General features: G+C 37.7%; 1 protein-coding gene across 2 annotated transcripts in view; it reads left to right on the top strand.

Moving 5' to 3' along the window:
• The window catches only part of JARID2 (jumonji and AT-rich interaction domain containing 2), a 242,979-nt gene that overhangs the window by 159,505 nt on the left and 59,926 nt on the right, over positions 1–23,548 (top strand). The window contains exons 2-3 of one of the 2 annotated variants that reach the window (XM_088130623.1): positions 11,059–11,210; positions 23,179–23,348. Coding sequence is in view for 1 of the 2 variants with exons in the window: in XM_088130622.1 (XP_087986748.1) it covers positions 23,179–23,348 (170 nt within the window). In the remaining variant the exon portion in view is untranslated. The remainder of the gene's footprint in view (positions 1–11,058; positions 11,211–23,178; positions 23,349–23,548) is intronic. The other variant, XM_088130622.1, reaches the window with a different exon arrangement.

Here is a 23,548-nt window from a genome sequence, read left to right as displayed (position 1 = left end):
TATTCCCCAATATGATTCATCCATCCCACCCAAAATGTTCAGTTCTCATTGGAGTGTTTTAGAGAAGGGGTAGAAATGGAAGCAGTAACAGACTTTATTTATTTGAGCTCCAAGATCACTGCAGACAGAGACTGTAGCCATGAAATTAAAAGACGCTTGCTCCTTGGGAGGAAAGCTATGGCAAACCTAGACAGCATATTAAAAAGCAGAGACATCATCCTGCCGACAAAGATCCACATAATCAAGGCTATGGTTTTTCCAGTAGCAATGTATGACTGTGAGAGCCGGACCATAAGGAAGGCTGAGCACTGAAGAGTTGATGCCTTTGAATTGTGGTGCTGGAGAACTCTTAGGATCCCTTGGACTGCTAGAAGGTCAAACCAGTCAATCCTAAAGGAAATCAACCCTGACTGCTCATTGGAAGGATTGATACTGAAGCTCAAGCTCAGATACTTTGGCCACCTAATGCGAAGAGAGGACTCTTGGGAAAAGACCCTGATGCTGGAAAAGATGGAAGGCAAAAGGAGAAGGGGACAGCAGAGGATGAGATGGTTAGGTAGCATCACCGAAGCAATGAACATGAAATTGAGCAAAATCAGGGAGGCAGTGAAGGATAGGAAGGCCTGGCGTGATATGGTCCATGGGGTCATGAAGAGTCAGACATGACTTAACGACTGAACAGCAACTGTTAATATGTCCGTGTTACTCACGGATGATAGTTGTGTTTGACAGGGAGAAAGGAGTGAATGCTTGCAACTTATATATAATAAAAAACTGGAGCCAGTAGATGGAGTTGTGTACCTTGGTAGAATGTCCACTAAAGTTGGTGAAACATATGGAGGAATTTTAAGATGTACAAATGCTAATAGAAAAGCAGTGGGCAGTCTGTTAAGAGAAATGTATGTTGGTCAAAAGAAGCAAAAATTACTATACATAAGAGTGTGTTTTTGCCCGCTTTTTTACATGATAGAAGTTTGGGTTAGGAGAAACATAAAATAAGTGGAATGCAATGAGACTGAGATAGTTAAGAAGTGTATGGTGAAACAAGAGATGGGTTCAAGAATGAATGTTGAATGAATACTAAAGTACGGATTGAATACCAAAGTCAGGGATAAGTACAAAAGAAGTAGATTGAGGTGGTTTGATCATATAGAGAGAATGAATGAGGATCAAATTGTAAAATAAATATATGAAGGAAGACCAAATGGATCAAGAGCGAGGAAACCAAGAAAGTTATGATAGGATGAAATTGATGTGTTCCTCAAAAAGGGAATGGTGATGAATAGAAAGGTATGGAAAGATATATTGGAGTAGACTACACTTAGCTAAATTTCATTTTCTTGTTCTTATCTCATGACTTAATTTCTTTGGCTTCCTATTTCTTATGCCTTTTGTGCATTTTGCATAAAGGAATAGTTTGATGAGTTTGTATGTATAATAAGGAGCTTTGGCTAAAAAAGGATTTATATAATATACTTAACTCTGAGAAAGCTTGATGATGATTTATAAGTAGTTAAGAAAACTTGGTATTGGTTGAAATAACTCACAGTTTGAAGCTTACATATTTTTTTCTAATTTCACATTTTGCTGTTAGGTTTGCATTGGATCACTTCAAAATAGACATAAGGAAGCCACCCTTTGGAGGTAGCTTAGTGGAAAGAAAATGCCAAGTCAGAGCTTTAGTTCTATTGAGCTACGTCTGTCCCTTAAAAGCAACTTTACTCAACAATCCAGCATCCACCTGTCTTCCTAGGGGTTAATTGGAGTGGGGAGGACCTTCCCCCTTAGGATAAGTTGTAGGGCCCAAATTCTTAGTTTTCATTAAAAAAAATACCCACTAATTTATAGTACTTCTAAAAGCAGATATAAAGCAAAATACAAAACTATTCTTCAGATTTTGTAACAAGCGTCTTTCTGCTTGATGGTATTTTTAGTCAGTGAAAGATGTCTAGCAATTACTGATATACACTCTGGGTATTTTTTAAATCTTCTCTGGTGGAAAGTGATTGCTGCCTTCTGAAAAATGATTACTGTAAGAAATCCAGGGTTTGGTGTAGCTGTTGTGTGTCGATTTTTTCTAAATGGGAAACGAAGTAGGAGGAAGGTAATGAGATGGTAGCACTTAACAAACCTGACTGAACTTGGGAAAGCTGCAGAGGGCTGGACCTGGTTGATTTTGGATGGATGGTCACCAGGTAAATTCTGAGTTGTTGGCTAGGCTAGAAAGTTGAAAAACTGTCCTAGAAAAAGGCAGTAGCAAACCATCTCTGCATTGTTGCCAAAGAAATCGCATAAATGTACCCATACAGTAACCAGTAGATAAACTCAATACAAGGGTGGAGTTACTGGGGGGATGGGGTGGAAACTGAAGTCGGCTGTAGCAACAATATTGTGTATTGACTGGAGATTTTTTGCTATACAAACTGTTTTTTTGTTTATGTTACCTCCTGGATAAGGCCTCTCCTCTGTCAAAGAAAATACTTTGGTGTGTGGCTGTTCAAACTCAATGCTTTCTCATGTCTTGTAAAGAATCTGTTGGGAATATATCTGATTATTTGTGTGTTTCTTAGACCACTGATTGTGGGAGTGACCTGCAAGGTAGATCTATTAGCATAATACAGTTGAAGAAAGCCAAGAAAGGTATTCATTTATTCATTAGATTTATATTCTTTCTTCCCACTTAAGGTGGTGTTTGGACACTTGGCAAGCTCTTGATCTGCCTTTTGACTGACAGATAACAATTGATGCTAAAGACAGAAATGTTGTCCAGTCTATATACTGATAGCAAATACTGTTTTACAGTTTAGAAGACATTCTTGGGTTTAAGTCTTGAGCCTTTGAGACACAATTAAAAAAAATGTGGTCTTAATCCCAGATGTATTCACTGAAAAAGAAGGCATAGATCTAGAGTACTTATTTGTTAAAATCAGGCATATTTGTCATCATCATCAACACTGCAATCAAACACAAAATCTGATGTTCTCCAAAACAAACATACATCTCCAACAGCATGTCTGAAGTATAAAATTCAAGCAATGCAGTGTAAATAGAGAAATTCTTATTTGGAGAAGGCTGTTTTTTGTGACAAATTATGTGAATACTGTATGTCAGATTCATGGACAAGGGGAGACTGCAAAATAAATAAACGCAGTAGCACTCATACAGGAAAAATGAGCAACTGTGTTGTAGCATGCCAATTATAGTCAGATTCTACCCTGAAGTTTATTCCCCCTTCAAGAAAAGTTATATTTTGAAATAGTGCTTATGCCTATTTCAAAGCATAGATATAAGAATTCAAGATTACCATTGTTTACATCTATTTTAACCTACAAAAGTATGCATGTGAATATCTCTATGAAGAATGCTTGATATAGTATGCCAGAGGCCAGAAATGACACAGTAGATTTATTGGATTGTGACTGCATTGTATTATAATTTGACCATAACTAATCTAACTTAAGTCTCTCTGGGGATTTGATTGTTTCCCTCTGTCTTAGAAAGCAATAATTATTAAAGGTCCTTTTTATTGTAGAAGTAAAATGGAAGAAGCATAAATATCATCTTACAATGGAGTTGAGCACCCTGCCCCATTCCTTTATATTTTGAACTGCAGTTTTCACCATTAGATATGCTGGCTAGGATTCATAGCAGCTAGAATGCATCAACATCTGGAGAACCAAATATTGGTTTAGAGTAATTACGTTTATACATTTTGCTAAGCTGGTTTATGTGTTTTGTGAACCCAATCTTTATGGTTTCCAGCTTAATATAAATATGTGAACACAATCCTGATATGTTGATTAAAGAAGCAGAAAAACTTATATCCATAGATAAAGGTAAATAAATAAAATGGTATTCAAGTAGTCTTACTTTATTTGAAGCAAATGCTATTACTGTAGCTACAGTAATTTTCACTGTAACTTCCTAAAATAGAAAGTCTTTTATGTCAGATTCCTAAAGTAGCAGATCTTTTACAACAGACTGCTATTATTAAAACGCCTATTAAAATCAGTCCAACATAGAACATAGGATGGAAAGATTGTTGAACTTGTTTTTTTGCAATGGGTTTAGCAGCTGTTTGAACATGTAATTTTATGGCTAGCCATCATTTTATATTGAAAGGAGAGGGCCCATACTGAAGCTGAGTCATGAAAGGAGTATTAAACTCAGTAATATTTTGAATGTATTTTATTCCAAGAGCTTTTGATCTTTTATTAGAACTGTGTAAGTTCTAATCAAAGAATTTTTTTGCACCCTGCAGCTACATTTATGCAAATTGTGGAATATTATTTTGTTATCTTGACTGAAGACTTTGGATTAACCTATAACCTATGTTTCAATTAGAATTTGGTTGAGTTCTGCATTGAAATTAGTGCAACAGTATAATGGAAGTACCATGTTTTTAATTCCCAAATTTCTCCCAATAAATAAGTGTGATTTGAACATTTAAAATACATTGTTAAGTGTCAATATGTATAATAGTTAAGTCTACTGTTCTTTCAAAAGTATTAACCTGACTGATAATTTAAAAATGGGAAATAACACCATTTGGGAGTTGAAACTTTATGCTGAAATATTGTAAGTCTGCTGCTTCTCCCCCCAACCCCTTGTAAATTCTCCTATTTTCACTATTAATTGCTTTGCCAATATTTTGTGGGGTACTTACCTTCAGTGACTAGTAGTGTATATGGCTTTGGATCTGGATATATTTACTCCATTAACTTCAACCTTTCCCAATTTTTCTTTTAACTGATTAAAAAAGCTGAGAATTTGTGATGTTAATGCACCTGTTTACAACTGGCTGTAACACCATTGATCAATATATATTGTTAATAGCATCCTTATTTCAGGCATCTACCCTCACGGCTAGAGTGCAGGAAACTCTTTATTGCTTTTGCTCATTATCTACTGTTAGTACAAGTTTTGCTATTTTGTCTTGCTTTAATTTTTTTACTTTAGTTACTGACACTTTCCCATATCAAAATAGAGAGGATGTCTAACAAATCCAGAGTAAGTATCTTGAATTGTAAAAATGATCCATAAAAGAGTTATAAAAACATGAACCATTTAAGCTAGATATATAAATCAAATAAATTAAGTAAGTAAGTGGCCTCCATATTTTCAGAAATAGAGTTATAGTTTGGGTACATGAAAAACCAGATGACTAATTCATTCCCATAGTAAACTCTAGACTAAGCCTAAATTGCAGTTATCATAGCCACAACATTTTGACCTATTTTTTTGAACATGTGATTTCTTTCATTTCCCGGTCTATCCTGCATTTTATGCCAATGACAACCAGTGTAATACTTGTAACAGTGATGGTTTAGCTGTGACTTTATATAATGGGAGGTGCATTTTTATTTATTTATAGGGTTGCCCCCCTAAAAAAATTAGGACTCATGTACCAAAAGATGGGATGTAGACTGAACCTGAAAGAAAATGACTGGTTTGAACTTCATAACTGAGCAAAGATTACAATCCTCATCAGGCATCTGGTTGTGTTGAGAGTCTCATCTTCTCCTGGGCATCCTCCTTTTACAATTAAGTGGATAAAAAATCCCATTAACACTTACTATAAAACATTTGTCAAATTTGGCTGCAGTATGAAAACGACTACCAAACTCTAAGCCAGTAAGAGGTGCCATATCTGGGCTGCACAAATCTGGTGGCCATTAGATAGCAGTGAAGATTTCTGCATCTGTTGCCACCTTGTAACATGACATTCTGCAATTCTATGGGGAAATTCTAAGGTGTCATCCAAGATACATGCTAGGTTCACATATCACTTTAAACCATAATATGGTTTGTTCAGTTTTGCTTTAGCATGATGTGTGAATGCAATCATCATGATTTATAAACCATGTTTCATGGGTGAATCTTGTTCAGCAAATCTATATCTTGTTTAGCAAATCATGGTTAAAGCTAATCATAGGGTACTACAATGTGTAAATATGAGCTCTGTAAAACTACTGTAATGTATTATAATTAGTATTGATGACAGGGCTATTGTTAAGCAATATCTCCTACATAATCTTTGGACTTGGGAGATGCCGAGAGACTACTGAAAACTGAGCAATTAAAAAAAAAATTCACTAATAGTATAAGATGGGAGAAAATGTAATGAGGAAAGCAGACAAGATAGTTCCTAATTACCAAATTAATTCTGAATCAAACCTAGGCTCTCCTCTGCCTAAAATACTGTAGATGTCATAATTTCTGCTCAGCATTTTCTTGAAACATTAAAGAAAGAGATTCCAGAAGTTTAGGCATGTTCTTGTATTTCAGAATAACTATTTTAAAAAATTATCTATTGATAGTTGAGGTATTACTTGTGTTTGAGTTTCTAGGTTTCTTATGCCAGTTCCTCAACTGTAAAACTAGAATACTTGATTTAGATTAGAACATGGTTCATTTTGTTTGACCTTTGGTTAAACATTACTTTCAAAGTCAAGCTTCCTCTTTTATTGCTTCCTTAAAATACGTAACAAGAATTAATGGCTGCAGTACATAAAAGCAAAAAGGAACACTCCTATTTTAAGCTTCTTTCCAAATCAATACATGGCAGAATTATGATATAGCAAATAAAGTTGCAATATATGCACTTGAACTATGCACTTGGATTATAATACAATAGGCTCTAAACAGGCTATAGCAGAATGTATGCATGCTGGTCTGGATCATTCTCTGTCTTACGAAACGTAGAGCAATTCTTCTGCTTAACCATGCATATATCTTCTTAATGAAATTATCTTATTGGTGGTGTTTATTCCATACACAGTTCTGTGTTCTCTGGGTATGCATAGTTCCAAAGTTTTTTAATTTCACAGACCAATTTTCTCCAAACTTGGATACCATCTAGGTTTTCAACCTTCTTTTGGAATTCTCAGCAGTAGCCATGTGGACTGAAGGATTCTGGAAGTTGAAATCCACACATGTAGAGAGGATGCCCAGGATGGTGAAGACTGCCATAGTCATAGGTCTCTAGTCGTGTGTGTGTGTGTGTGTGTGTGTGTCAAACTGAAAGAGTATGTTGTATTTAGTGTTAAGGTTACAAGCCTATGAAAGACTGTAGGAGAAAAAGGCCCGGGGAATATAAGGAAGCTTCGAACATATCATGTGATCATTATGGAGTGTTTTTCCCTCCTTCTTCGGTAGTTATATTATCCATGTGGGATATATATTGTTATGTTGCAAGAGGCCCTCAGAACACGTAAACAATTGCTATCTGCTGAGTACTTGCCAGTCAGTTTGGGGGGTTAAAAATGCAACTCCACCTCCCTTCTCTATTAGGATAAATTCTATTTCGAGAGCAGCTGTTAGAACTAACTTCAGCTCTCCCCCCACCCCACCCCCTTGTACCGATTTGGCTAGAAAGATGAATCAAGAGCCATAATGGTGTACATACTGAAGGTTAATCAGAAATTCTTGTCTCTCTTTGTCTCCCCATTTTGTGACTATGTAAAGAAATACTGTAGTGAGATTCAAATCTTATTTATATTGGTCCCATAGAATAGGAAATGTAAATTTAGTGAGCCAATATATCTATATTAATCAGCACTACTGAAAGAAGAGAATTGTGGAACCGTCTAAATAAGTGTTGCTGATTTTTCACATATTATTCAGTTACATCATTTTTTTAACCAGTCTGGATATTGAGGAGCAAACATTCCTTACAGAAACGTTTTAATTAAAATAATATTAAAATATAATCATATTTTCTTGTCATGTTATTTACAGATCATTAGTTTCAAGATAAAATGAGTGAATGGGTCAGGTGCTTAATTAGATTATAAAGTGGGTTTTATTACTACAAATGCCCATGAAATAATAATTTTACTTGTTATCATGAATGTGTACCTGTAGTAACTAAGAATGGACTTGATGGTTTGTTCCAGAAAGGTAATTTTTATGTTTCTTACAGTAAGTGGAGTTTGCAGAGTACCTTATGAATTGTCTATATTGGTTAATAAAAGTACATGGGTGAAACATTTAAGACTTCTTTATATAGCCTGGGATTTTTACCTTAGATAATAATGTCAGATAGTCCTCCGAATCTTAGTCTCAGAAACAAGTCTCAATGCAGCCCAAGCACCGAACTGTGATGCTCCCTTTCCTCCCACCCACTTCAGGATTACTGTATATTGGTTGGGATGCTTAACATTCTACGGGAACATTATAGGAAATACAAAACAAGATACATGCACATATGATATGTGGATGTTTCACCTGCAGGGTGGAATTTTTTAATAGTTTTGGGAACAAGTTAATACAAAACAAAAATAGGTAGCAGTTATTAACATAATTTAGTCATGATAGTTTAGGTTTCTATGTGAACAATTACATACCAGGATTTCTCAGTACAGCAAATGGATTTTGACATCAGAGGGATTGCTGAGAAAGGAGGAGTGCATCACAAATTACTGACTCTTAAGAGTTTACTTGTCTTCATGTAAACCTGGTCACTGTATGAACAGTTGACAGGATACACACTCAACAAGAATTCAAATAATTAGGTGGAATAGGAAGAAGGTATCAGCATTGTAGAAATCATACCTGAGTATATCGGAAGTGGCAAGTACATAAAGTGCTGCAAGGATTGTAAAATTCACTTAGGAATTCTTAATTAAATGTGTAGGTCAGTGAAGTGCAAAAGGGGGAAAATGCATCAGGGTCTTGAGAATATGTATTTGTATATTAAAGATAATATATATTTATATAACACTTTAAGAAAGTGTCAAATCTCTGTGATAAGTATTTTTTACTCACGCATTACAGGCTACCCAATGAGAACATTTCAAGTTCCAAAGTGCAAGGAATCACATGGCTTTTTTCTACAAGATCTTTTACTGGAAAAATAAAGCAAGAATATATTGATAAGAACGTTCCTTCAAAAGTTGGTTTCACACATCAGGCTAAACCCTGATTTAGGCTTTTTTATCATGTTGTGAGAACCCAGCCGTTGTCACTTGCAAGCATGGTTTATTGCTTGGTGTGATATGTGAACCAAACTAATAAGTTTTAGTCATATAATTTATGATATATAGATTATAGCTTAAAGCAAAGGGTGAATCTGTACAAAGACATGCCATTCATTCTTCCTCTCTGAGAAGGTGATACTTAGCAAAAAGAAAAAAAGGATGTTGCCAACAGAAAGCATAGTTTTTCCAGTTCTGATGTTAAAACACACAAATATGGATACTACATGATATCATGGCTTGTTACGCTACCACATGCTATGGAAGAACAGGAAAGAGGCTGAAAGGATGGACAGCATGGATTTGCCTGTGTTGATTAAATCTGAGTTCTGCTACATTCCATTGTAGTATATTTCACCCAGTGGAAATAATCAAGGTCAGTTGGAAATAAGCAGTGTGCATTTTAAAAGCATTTACAATGGTAACTTTAATGCCTAATAACTGCAGCAATTAACAGAGGTCCTTTAAAAAAAATTGATTGTATCTTTTGATACCATTCATGGTATGCAGAATTATTTAATGTCAACCAGTATGTAAAACTGAAGATTTGGGTGTTTAAAAATATAGTTACTTCTGAGAAATAATACAGCAACTTACTGTAAATACTAATAGGAAGAGGTTGTTTTGAAATAGACTTCCTTGAAAAAGCATTCCTTTTTGAAGCTGTTTCATTGAACTAAAGCTAAAGGTGGTTTTATGTATTTCTGTGACACAAAAGAGCCATTCTGTGTTTTCTGTTAATCAGTAACGTTATATTAATGTGCTACCTGCTTGTTCTGCTTTGAATGTGTGCATTGGAAAGGCCCCAGATGAATTAACCTTCTCTGTTAGCCTCCATATTGGGAAAAACATAACTCAGGTAACAGTTTCACTAGATAGAATAAATCAGAATTGCCTGGGTACTTGGTTAAATAAGGAGTGTTAAGATGGACCCTTGCATCCTTACCAAAAAAATATATTACAGATAGTCCTTGACTTATGACCATTTGTTTAACAACCATTCAAAGTTATGAAGGCAGTGAAAAAAAGTGACTTATGACTGGTTCTCACACTTATGACCATTACAGCATCCCCACGGTCATGTGATCACAATTTGGGTGCTTGGTAACTGGCATGTATCTACAACAGTTGCAGCATCCTAGGGTCACATGATCATCATATGCAACCTTCCTGGGGGCTTCCAACAAGCAAAGTCAATGGGGGAAGCCAGATTCACTTAATGACCATGATTCACTTAAGACTGTGTTGATTCACTTAATGACCACAGCAAAAATGTAAAATTGGGTGTAACTCACTTAATGACTGCATACTTAGCAATGGAAGTTCTGGTCCTAGTTGTGGTCGTAAGTCGAGGACTACCTGTATAGCAGGACATGGACCGTGGTTTCAATAGACTGTCCTCCACAAGGGTGCAATCTTTAGCTCATATGGGATTTTTTTTTTTTTTGGTTGGTATCTGCCTTCCGGGATCACCATAGGGAGGACATTAAAGCATGCTACAGTTAGTGCTTTCCAGAGTTAGGGATAGGAGAGTATGGTGTAGATATCTTATTGGCCTAAAGAAAGGGATCTGGGGTGGGGTAGGAAAGTGAAAGTAGGCATTTGACCTGAAAGCTTACCAGACTATTTTTCAGTATTTCATAGCATGATTTACACCTATTATCATGGTGTTGAATCAGCTATTGTTTACAAATTTCCCTACTTGATTTTCATGACCTTCCTGTCTAAAAGGCTGTACTGCAAATTATTGAGCAGACAGAGTGACAGCTGAGAACCAATTTGATCTTGCTTCTTTGTGACTGGCTGCACCCATCATAGCAGCCATTTTATGATAGTGCTTATTATGTCTTTGGAATATTCTAAACGTGTCCACCAGCCACCCAAAGTTGGGGAACTGTATGGTATGAGTGGTAAGCTATTCATAACTTCATTCCTGCTGCATTATGGTGAAAAACAATACAGGTAGACCTCGTTTAGCTACCACAATTGGGACCAGCAACTCAGTTGTTGAGCGAAGCAGTCACTATGTGACACTGCAACTGTGCTTATGATCTTACTTCAGCTTTCCTTTGCTTTACAGACATGCGAAGGTTGTAAATGTGAGGATTGGTCGTAAAGTTACTTTTTCATCCCCGTCGTAACTGTGAACGGTTGCTAAATGAGGACTACTTGTAATAGTCAATCTCATGCAGCTCCTGTTATGTATCTGTGTTAATTATTCATTCTTATAAGGTAAACTGATTTGTCTGTTACTTTGTGGAGTATGAAAATCTGTGCTGTAACTTCTTTTACACATATAATAGTCTTCTTCCTAAAAAAAGAAAGTTAATTTGTTAATCTGTAATATGCCATAAAACGTTAAGCTCTTCAGTGAAATAATATGTGCAAAGCATTGAGCACCCTAAAACATGATATAAACATTAAATATTTTGTTAGTTTTGTATTTAGATATATATAGTATATTTTCAGTTGTGTATGTTATTGTAAAGTGAAAATGCTTTTTTACTGGCTGATAAATTCAGAACTGTAATTCATAAATCAATTTATTCTAACTATTTGGCTGTGAATGATGGGCAGAAAGTGTGCCCTTCCACTTTTATAGCCACCATCATTGAACTTAGTGGAATTTACTCCTGTGTAGATATACACAGGATGGTGTGTGTTAGTTTGAGGTCTTGAACCAGTTTCTCCCTTATAAATTGAGAGTGCCTTTATTTTTGGCCTAGAAGGCTGTTATCCAGACTTTATGAATGGATGACAAGAAAGATAGCAGCCTTGCTTTAACGGCAGGCTGCCCTTTCTTACCTCCTATATTTGCAGGCTGTATTTTACATTACTTAATGTTCTTTTGAATCAGGATGTACAAAACACTTGTGCAAAGGTTAATATGAGGTATCCTGGAAGCACATTCAAACTGGAACATATTATATGTCTGCATGCTAATTTAGAATGTTAGGACATTCGATGAAGGAGTTTTCAAAATGTAATAGAATTACAACAATCCTCACTGATTTCAAGAGTGATTAGGTCCCCAGGTCAAGATGAAGCTGTTATAGGCAGGCTTTTCAGACAATTGAAGAAAGTTCAGTTAAGACTGATGCTGGACCCCAACTGATTAAGTGAAACAAAATTCAGTGAAGTCATTTTTGGCAACAGTTTTGGGGTTTTAGTGCCTTTGCAATCACACATATTTTTCACAATGTTTCCCTTAGTAGTCTAGAAGGTTTCAGATTCTGTATACTTATCATGCAATGTAATTTGCTTTGTTAAATAGAAATATTGAACTAACACTATTCCAGTCAAATGGAAAGCACTTCAGGCCTCTGTAGAGATCTCACTTGATCCTGCATGTTGTTTTAACAATCATGGTATTCTCTAATATCTTTCTAAAGTTGTTTTTTAATTTAATTCTATTTCATGCATACAATTTGGACACTTATTATCTGCCAATGTGGTCAGAATGTCCAGTAAGAAGTATTTTGTGGAACCATTTATTTCTATGTGGAAGGAAGTTCTTCAAACCTCAAATTAAATTCCAGTGAAGTACAAATGATTACATTTTTCTTACACCGATGTCTGTACACAATCTTGTATGCACTATATGACCTAATTATTCAGGAGACAATGATTTCAATAAGTTCTTCATCAGCTATTCAGCTCCCATAAGTATATCTACAATATAACAAGAGGGTTTTTTTTAATTTGTTTAATTTTTTTTTGTCGTTGTTGTTGCTGCCTGACTTTTACATTTATTTCAGAATTACATAAAATTCCATGGAAGAGATAAAAGATGTTAGTTCAGTGCTAGAGCAGGACATTACAGGTAGTTGTTGGGTTACCATGGCAATTGGGACTGGAAGTTCATTGCTAAGTGATGTGGTTGTAAACTTCAACATGTGACCGCATCCCTTAGCGACAGCAATCCCGGCAGTCCCTGTTGCCATCATTAAGCAAGGATTGCACAGGTCGTTAAGGACCTCACATGACCACAGTGTGGAACTAGGCACTGTAACCATGTCCCAGGCAAGCAGACCAGCAGGCGAGAGCTATAGGCGGGTGGGTACTACAAAGTACGGGTGGGTAAGTGCCACAGGCTGGTGCCTTGGAGTACAGGCAGGTGCCATGGGTGGGTGAGCAGGTGCTGTGGTTAGCTGGGCAGATGGGTGCCGTGGGCAGGCACTACGGAGTGCAGGTGGGTGCCCTGGGTGGGTGCTACGGAATATGAGATCCCCATGCTGCCCGGAAGCTCCTTGGAAGAAAAAGCAGAAGGAGCAACTTGCAACCTCCTGCTGGCTTCCCCATTGAGTTTGCTTGTGGGGAAACCAGCAGAGAAGGTTGTGTAAATGCCAACTGCCTGCATCGCTACAATGTGACTGCAAGGAAGCTGTGACCACTGCAACTTCAAGGACCAGTCATGGGTCCCCCTTATTCAGCGCCATTGTAACTTTGAACAGTCGCTGAATGAAAGGTTGTAACCCAAAAACTACCTGTAGTAGCCATTTGAATCACTTCTGGTAATAGAAGGCCAATCAATGCTCCTCCCAGAGATACAAAAACTACAGAGTGTATATTACAATTTTTGCACAGACCAATAATGTCCCTGCAAAGCAGAGGAGGCAAACAATCAAACATTTCTTTTTTGACCTCTGCAAAGTTTTATGCTGATTCCTTTTTTTAAAATAATATTTTTATTAAAGTTTTACATTGATAAAAGCTAATACAGAACTAAAAAAGATACAGAAACAAAAAAGAAAAAAGAGAAAAAGAGAAAGACAGACAGACAAAAGGTGACTCCCCCATCCCTCCAAACAAGTATAAACATTTGCATAACTTGACACCTTCTCTAGTATTACAGGAAAAAAATTCTTCCCATTTGTCATCCCTTAATAATAGCCAAATTATAAAAAAATAATCAATCTTAGACAGCAAAAGCATTAAGAGTACCAGTAATAATAACCCATATAACCTTAGACAAATCCATTATGCATTTTAACTTATAACTTTCTCTAATAAGTAAAACATAAAAAGATGTATCCCTATAGGCATAAAAAATACCAATAATAGTAGCATATATATCTTAAACTAAATCAAGTAGGTCCCTTTTACATTCTAACCTATAACTTTCTCTAACAAATAGAACATAGAAAGCTTATCCCCATACGAAAAAATCTTTAAATCCTCATCATACAGTCCTGGTCATAAGAAAAGATTCCAGTAACAAGAACCCAAAATCACAACATATACAATTTAACCCTGATCAAATAAGACCACTTTGAATTTCTTTTTCTTCTTTTTTAAGAGGCTTAATATTCAGTCACTTCTTCAAATAGTCCCACAGGGTGATCTCTTATCATTTTCTCCCTGTTTTCATATTTCTCTTCTGTGGATCCAAAATAAGATGGCTCTCAGAGTCAGTCTTCTGATTTACAATCTAAATGTCCCCTTTAATTGTTAAAACATCATCTAGCATAATTTGTAGGTCCAATACAGCTTATTTCTCCATGTCACTCTTATAGTTGAACATCTTTAAGTCCCTTTTCAAATCCATATCATTTTCTGTGCCTTCCATATCTTCTTTATAGTCTGGCAGTTTTTTAAAGTCCATTTTAAGATCCCTATTCAAATCATCCTCAGCCTTTTTTTTATCCAATAGAATCTTTTCTTCTTCTATAACCTGCGTTAGTTCCACTTCGAAAGTTTCAAAAAAATTTAAAAATAAGTTTCACTTTGAAAGTTTCAAAAAAATTAAAAATAAGTCCTGAATGCATTGTTCCCAAGCCGACTTAAATTCCTCTATAGTAAAATAATATTCCTTCATTATGTTAGTAAGTATCTTCTCCTTTAATTGCTCTCTGGTTCCTTCTAGTTAATCTTCAAAGCCCAGTCTTATCTTTTGTTTATTTTCAGTCAAAACTTTCCCATAGTAAGATTTCTTACAGTTAATTCCAAAATCATCAGCTGTATTTTTATAAAATTCAAAACAGTCTATAAAAACTATTCTTTCAAATCCGTTGGCCCCTTAACTGTCCACGGGCAACATTCTAAACTCCCTTTTGATATTTCAAAAATTAAATTTTTTCTTTTTAATCTTTAAACTTACTGAAATCTTTCTTCAAGGATAGAAGGAATTCTCACAGTGTGCAGCAACTTGCCCTTCAGAAGGTTTTTAACTTCCAAATAAATTGATAATAGGTAGTTTCCTTTGTCAATTAAAAGAGGAAATATATGCGAATCTAGTGTCCTTTTGAAGGCTCTGAACCGCAGCTTGGGCTCAATGTTTCCCACGACTCTCAGAGCATGCAATCTGCTGGAGATTGCTAATTTGTGATCTCTTCACAGGGAGCCTCTGTAAGGAGTAATTGTGGGTGATCCAGTCATCTCCTTTGTCCAGAGATGGTTCTGAACAGCTGGATCCTTTGCCAGCTCCTCTTATCTGCCATGGCCATCAGCTCTGCAAAAAATGGAGCTGTCTTCAATCCGCCATTACTCCCCCAGAAATCCCCAGTTTTATGCTGATTCCCAGTTAAGGCTAATTCAGCTTTTATTAATCAATTTGCTGATCACACAGATGAATCTTATACAGATTATTTATCTGCTGACCAGGGACCAGAGAGTAACTTAATTATAGACTTTTGCTTTTTTATAACTAGAACCTGGCTTTCTACTAAATCATTCATGGGGAGTGGATTGCTAATTATATTGCCTAGGATATAGGAGTTGACAGTAATTTATTAATATTATTATACTCTTACTGTTTAGACCATTTTTGTTGTGGTCTAGCAGAATAATAAAATTTTATTGCATTGCACAAAGTTACCTTATATTTCCCAGGGCTCCTTGCAGTACACAATTACCCTCAGCATAAAAAGAGGCATTGTTGCTAATTTTGAATCAAATTTAAAACAGATGGAACCCAGGGAAGTTTTGCTTGTAAAAAAAAATCAGCTAAATTATTTATTGGTCACCTTTTAAGGCTGTGGGTGGGTGGGTGCTCGTGTGTGCACACACACACTTTCCTTTGAGTCAGTTTTGACTCCTAGCAACTGCCTGGACAAGTCCAAGCAGTCTTTCTTAGCAAGATTTTCAGAATTAGTTTGCCTTTTTCCTGGGGCTAAGAGAGAGTGACTGGCCCAAAGTCACCCATCTGGCTTCATGCCTAAAGTGAGACTGGAACTCAGCTTCTTGGTTTCTAGACCAGTGCCTTTAACCACTACACCAACTGGCCTTCTTTTAAGACTATAGCTCTAAAATATACAACTTTTCTTAGACTTTGAACATCATTGATATTTTCTTAAACTAGAGAGGGGATATGTTTACCCTTGAATTATCTTTCATTATTTATCACATGGTTGTAATAATTTGGCTAACATATAGGATTTTCTTATAAGTATGTCTTGCAGAAAGCTGTGATAATGAAAGGATACAAGAAGATGGGAGGTTAAAAGGAGCCTGTAGCAGCATGCTGATATTGTTTCATGAGTTCTTCTTTTCTTTATTATTATATAGATAAGAGTTAATTATTAGTGACAGACTTTTTTTTTTTTTTTTTTTTACAAATTAGGTTTGGGCAGTAGAAAACTAAAAAATAATCCAGTGGTCTGTGCATAACATGCTTCTGCTTCTTTTTCTTGAATAGTGTTTGATTAGTAGCAGGTATCCCACGTCTGGACAAATACTGTAGTTTGCCATCTATTCTTTATTCTTTATTCAAGCTATTATGTGATATATTACTGGGGGAGAATTAAAAAAAATTATCCAGAGATGCTTGTTGCTGTTTTAGAAAGTTATGCAATTTATGGTAGCTTTCTAAGACTTAATAAGGTCCCTATTTAAAGATGGTCAGTGTAACCTCTTGTGCCTCATTGTTTGTTTGTTAGATTTATATCCTGTCTTTCCTCCAAGAGCTCAAGTACCATTACTAAAGTATCCTTTCTAACCACTGTTCTTCTCGACATGCCTGACCTTTTCCACCATATTGCTGGCTTAGCATCATTTTTCTCATTTAGAAGTGTGTAGGGCTACCATCTTGGGCGTCAAAACTCCAGATGAACACTGGATGGCAGAAAACATTTACATAAATATCTAACTCTTTGCCACCACCCAGTGGTCCTCTGAATTTTTACAGCCCAGGTGTGGTAGAGTGTCCCCTCTCCAAAATGTGCCCATCCAGGTTTGAGTTGTAACGTTAGCCACACCCCAGGGTAGTAGGTGGTAGGTGATTGCATTGAAATCAGTTGTAGGTGATTGCATTGAAATCAGTTGTAGGTGATTGCATTGAAATCAGTTGTAGGTGATTGCATTGAAATCAGTAGAAGCTGCATGCTAATCCAGTTGATGGGTGTCCATTAGTGATTAAATTATTTATGTTGTTTTATACTATAACTGTCTCATGGCATGAGAACAAAGCTGATTCTGCAGCCTATTATAATTTCATAATCCAAAGGGCCATTATAGTAATCTAAAATAATGTCTTGGAAGACTATTTTAAGTGACTTAGATCAGCTCTTGATTCCAAACTGTTATAAAGACTATGAATTCTTTGCAATGTACTTTTGGTTCTAGAATTGAATTTCTCTTTTTGATAATACATACGTTTTTAATGTTTCTAAGCCTTTTATTATAGAATATGCCATGTCTGACAACCATTGAAAGATCTTTGAAAAGAGCTTTCTCTTTTCAAAATTTCATACTACTGTATTTTTTGTTTTGATAGTGCTATATATTTTCTTTTGATATTCAGCTATAAGCATATGCATAATATTGCTTCATTTGTTCCAACATTTCTGTTTAAATAAAAAGCTTAAGCATGTTAGATGTGATTGTATAGATTTAAGACTTCAACTTCTGTTAAGCAGTGTTCTAAGCACTGCAAAACTGTAAGTATGCATTGTTCATTACAGTTAGCATGTGGTTTGCTTGTTTGTTTCTTTACATGATGGCTGTTCTTTCAGTAGGGGAATAGAGCTAGATCAACCCCCTCCCCCACCAACACTGCCTGAACCAACCCCAGAGAAAGGAGAAGGGTGACTATAACACTATGCCTGCCACTCCCAACCCTTCTGAGCAGGTCCAGAAGGATACCATGGTCAATGGTATTGAAAACTGCTGAGAGGATACACTTCCCCCTTCCGAAGTCTACCAAAGATCATCAATAAGCACAACAAATGCTGCCTTAATACTGTGTTCTGCTGTGAAACCAAATTGGAAGGGGCCAGATTATCCACTTCCTCTCGGACTCTTTAGTGCAGCAACCCAACCACCTTCTCAACTTTCCCTAAAAATTGTCCTATTCTGTTGGATCCAGCTATGGCTTCTTGACTGGGAGTAGACCACAGCCTCTTTTAGAGTTGGCAGGACTACCCTCTCTCTCAAGGGTGCATTTACCACCTACATGATTGCTGTTTGGAGGCCTAAGAACCAGGAAGGGCATAGATCCATTTCTCTGCTCTTATTGCCACAAAAAAAAGCCTTTAAAAATGTTCCGTCAGAGTTGTACTTTGTCATCCTCCTGGGCATTCTACATTTCTGCAACTTCATCCTCTCGAGGTCCTCTGTAAACCAGGGGGCACACCAGAGGGAGTCCAGATAAGCATGATCTGATCAAGGCCATTGTTGCCCTCTCATTCCAAGTGGCCACCAGAGCCTCAGTTGGACCATACATCAAAGCATCAGGGACAACCCCAAGTTCTTTCTGAAGCCCTGTTGGGTCCGTTAGTGTGATGGAATGGAATTATGAAGGCCAGGCTCAGGAAGATAAGCATGTTCTTAGTTCGCCGGAGGAGCGTGGGAAGTTAAAGAGGATGAGGCTGGCACCTCCCTGAGGAATTCACAGTGTTGTGGCTGGCTGGCTGGCTTGGGAGCTAGGTTTCAGTCTGGGGAGATTTCTGTCTAGAGGTTGTAGCTAATAAACACAGTGGAACTGAATTTGCATCATCTCTTGGAGTTCTTTGGGCTAGACCCGACAATTAAGCACCTGGGGTTGGCCAATCAAATAGTCTAGTGTCTTTGTTGTGGAGAGCAGCTATGGTAAACTTCATGGTTAACAGAGTGATCAGTCCATGCAGAGAACTGATAATAATGCCCCCTCCCCATCCCAGATCACATTGTCACATCCCTGAGATGAAAAATAGGACTAAACATGTGCCTCCTGTGAGTTGGGCCCTCAGTAAATGGATCTACACTGCCCTGGGGTGTGGCTAATGCTACAATTGAAACCAGGATGTATACTTTTTGGAGAGGGGACATACACAGACACACAAGTGCCCAGCCTGATCTTGGTAATGCATGCCAGGTCAGCCTTCTTATCCAATATTAGATCACAGATGAGGTGAGCCTTGTTAGAGACCAACCTAGTATTGAGCAACAATAGCTGAAACCCTGGGCCTCCTAAGGTTTGATGACTGGGTATTTGGAGCAAGTACAGGGGATGGTACCAGTACAAGACACCAGGACCACATTCTTCATAAACAGCCTATCCCATGACTCGCAGCATATTTCCCCTGCCCATCACCATTGAATTGTCCTGCCTGCCTCACTCCCCATTGCACTAGTGCTCCCCCACCCTTGCCATCTCTCCTCCAGGACCCAGGGCCCCATTCACATACTCAACCCTGGCTCTCCTAGCAGGCTGATTAAGTGCCAGAATCTGACCAGCACTCAGCATCCTAAACCCAAAGCCACCTGCCTCCTCCCCTCTCCTAGTCTCATTCGTGCCACTCCCTGGCTCCTTTCCTTCACCAGGAAGGGCAGAGGCAAACAGAGTCAGCTAACAGAGAGCTAGAATAAGCCCTTACCCCCATGTGGGAGAGGAATAAGTAGCCATAACTCCAGCTACTCAAAATCCCTGCAAAAGTCCACCCAAAGCCACTCTGCCCAAACTGTTGGACAATCCATTCTGTCTTCATCAAGAGCTTTAGAAGGTGTGATTGAAAAACCTTAGACCATCACAAGAAGATAAATCCAATATACACTTCAGCTGCTTTAGCGTCCCTGAGTGTGCTGTTTGCAACATAAAGAAGACAAAATGGCTGCAGTCTTCTTCTAGGCATCAGGATATAAGGAAGGCAAGATGGTGACAGCCCTTACAAGATGCTGGCTAGTTCTCTGTCAGGACCATCAGATAGCTTCCACTCATGCTGACACTTGATACTGTGGCTTGACCATCCTAGCCCTCCGTAACACCGAGGGCCAGGAAAACAAGCCCATCCAACTCACTCCCAAGTCACTGAAGGAGCAGGTTCCAATGGGCCAGTCACCATCTGCAGGAGAGAGCTCTGCTGAAGGCTCCACCATCAGTAGTGCTTACCAGGAGATAACCAGTGGCTCCAGCCCTGTTACTGCTCCACTGCCACTATTGCTGCAACCATCAAAAGCTACTCTCATTGCTCCAGTAAACAGCATCAGCTCTGCTGGCAGTCCCAGCCATCCGGCTCAATCAGAATACCAGCCAGAAGTGCCATCACACCAATGAGCTGCTGCTCAGGAGCCTCTGCAAATCCAAGGCTCAGTGTGAAGCCAATAAAATCCATGCTTGCCTGCTTGGGAAACCTTCTACACATCATTGTAAAAACTTGCAAACTGTAGCATAGACAGACCTATCTTCAACATGCACAGTCCTAGTAAGCATGTCCTATCCTAGTAAGCCACTCTGATCATCATGATGGGAAAATGAAAAATGTGCTGCTTTTGATTCCCTGGCTGACCTTTGGATTGGGACAAAACTACACTCAGCTCTGATATCTGGATCTTGGATTTGTCTGCATGGAACCTCAGCTTCTGAAGTAAGCTCATTTGTTTTTTCCTGAACTCTCTCATTCCTGCACTGTGGTGAGATTTATAACTGCCATAAAAAACTCCAGTCTAAGTCTGACCTATGCTTGTAACTGCCGGCACAGGATGCAGTGGTTCTGAAAAAGGAAATTCTGGTGGGAATTTTGCTATTTTTTTTTTCCTGTATCACCTCAAGGCTCTGATTTATGCTTAGTATGCATGAAATCCTGTGGTAGCACATTTGTTGTACTGTATTTCCTTTTTAAAAGTTTGAGACTGAACTGTTCACTGGAAATGCTAATAATGAAACTAAAGCGTAAATATTTTGGAAACATGATGTGAAGGCAAGAGACATTGGGAAAAACGATTATTTTTAAAAATGGAAGGCAGTCAAAAAGAGGCCAACAGAAGACAAAGTGGCTAAATATTGTCATTGATGATACGAGGAAGAGCTTATAAGAACTTACAGAAACAGTTACTGACAGATAGGCCTAGAAAAATCCTAGAGACGCGGTTGCAAGACAACCAAATGAACATGTTGTATCAAGGGAAATACTTTTAGTGTCAAGAGCCAGTTTGGTGTAGTGGTTAAAGGTACCTGGGTAGAAACCAGGAGGTCATGAATTTTAGTCCTACCATAGGCATGAAGCCAGCTGGACCAGTCTCTCTCTCTTAGTCCTAGAAAAAAAGTAAGGGAAGATCACCACTGGAAAAAAAAAAAAAGAAAATGAGTTAAAATTGATTAGAAGGTACACTTCCCCCAACCCGAAAAAAGGTATTATTGACTACATCCATGTAACTTGTGTTACAGTAATAGTTCTGTAGCCAGATATGCTTTTTCATGAACAAGCATCAGCCAAAGTTCAACAAAAAGCACTTCTAACCACAGCAGCATCTTGCCTCTTTAGTGCTGAGCCTGGTTTACCCCAAAACTGCAGAACTGGTCCCTTGGTGTGACTGCAGCTTATGCTGCTTGTTTGTTTGTTCTTTTCAAATCATTGTGAGCAATGAGAATTCTCAGATGGACTGGAGATGGTGGAAAGGGGTGGAAGCTTCAACCCCACTGGGCATTGGGGATTCCTGTCAACTCCTACTGTGTCTCTCAGGAAGTAGCCTAGGAGATATAAATCACCGACTGAGGAAGGGGTCAGGGCAGAGCCTTCAGTTTTTTCAAGTTCATCATCCCCATATCCTTCAGATTAGGAGTAAAATAATGACAAAATGTATTTAGCACAGCTAAAAAGGAACTAGATGTCTAAGATATTCTTTTAGACTATTTTCCACCTTCTCTTACCTTCAACTTTTGAGGCGGGGGAGGGCAGGTCTGGTTTCTGTGATAGTTTTTTTGTTTTTTATTGTTGGGGGTTGTGGAGGTTTTGTTTGTTTTTTGCTTCTCCTTCTACATCATGAGAATCTTAAGGACATTTGCAAGAAACACATTATATTAAAGGAAACCAGGTAGTTGATGCTTTAAATAATACTGCATTTTGTGATGTGGGAAAGCAAAGAAATATGCATAAACAGGTGATAATTCTCATCAACGGTTCATTAAGAGATCATCTTGGAGTATTTTATATATATATGACAGCATCTTGGAGGGAAATCAGGAGCACATTCATTATCAGATGGTGAAATGACAGGAACTTGGCTTCGGTTTCAGCGAAGTTTCAGCTCTTACAAAACCACTGACGTTAGCTACTTTGGGATTGTAAGGTGTTCTGTCAGTGGACAGCCAAATAGAGTATCTTGTATGGGACACATAATTGGATTGACTTAGGAAGACTGTGGAAAAAATCTAATTTGAAGGAAGGTCTGTTACAGGCCAGAGGTGGCACAGAGGACATCACCAGGTTATTTAAGTTTGTGCTATTATATGAGCTCTAGAAGATGTTTGAAATACAGTTTGCCGGCAATACAGTACAAATACAAAATACCAGCAAACCTTATGCTGTAGCAAAATGAAAAATCCACGCATCATCATCACCTATTACCACCACCTCAATCATCATAATCTAAAATTTATCTTTGAATGTAGTTAGTTCCCTAGCTATCGTTCTTCTCACTGGCTTCCAAGTCTTCCAAAATGCATATTTGTTGTACATATTTGTTTTCTTGAAGCTCTTTATTGGATGTGTGCTTTTTAAAGCAAGTTTCTGGATTTTTTTAGCTAGTTATATTAGTTATTTATATATTAAATGTATATCCCACCATACTCTAATGACTCTCAGTGCTTTAAAGAATATACATTATAACAACAGATCAAACACCCACAGTACATTTGAAACAAATATTGATGTCATAAGAACCCCAGCAAAGACAGAAAACTATATTGATACTGATTTTAAGATAATGTCTCAGAACTAGAATTCTCCATCTTTTGCTCTGGTCCCTGCCTTCTAACTACATTTGTGTTTCCTCTGTTTTTCCATAGGCCAAGGCTGCAAGCACAAAGAAAGTTTGCTCAGTCTCAGCCAAACAGTCCCAGCACAACTCCAGTAAAGATAGTGGAGCCATTATTGCCCCCTCCAGCTACACAGATCTCTGACCTCTCCAAAAGGAAGCCCAAGACAGAAGATTTCCTTACATTTCTCTGCCTTCGAGGTAAGAGGTTTTTTATCACCTTGCCACTTAAATCAGGAGACAGATGCAGACTTTGAAGAGTTGTTTTCCAAATGTCATGTCCTCATTAACATATATTCTGCTTGACAATTTAAGAGTTTATTTATTTAATTATTAGGTTTATACCCTATCTTTCCTTTAGGAGCTCAAAGCCCTATACACAGCACTTCCTCCTCCAGTTT

Source organism: Python bivittatus, unplaced genomic scaffold (assembly GCF_059951505.1).
Source record: "Python bivittatus isolate LINGU-HERP-01145 unplaced genomic scaffold, Pbiv_v1 ctg000840_np1212, whole genome shotgun sequence".
Classification (NCBI taxonomy): domain Eukaryota; kingdom Metazoa; phylum Chordata; class Lepidosauria; order Squamata; family Pythonidae; genus Python; species Python bivittatus.
Note: the sequence above shows the minus strand (reverse complement) of the source record. Positions and strands in the feature narration are given on the sequence as shown.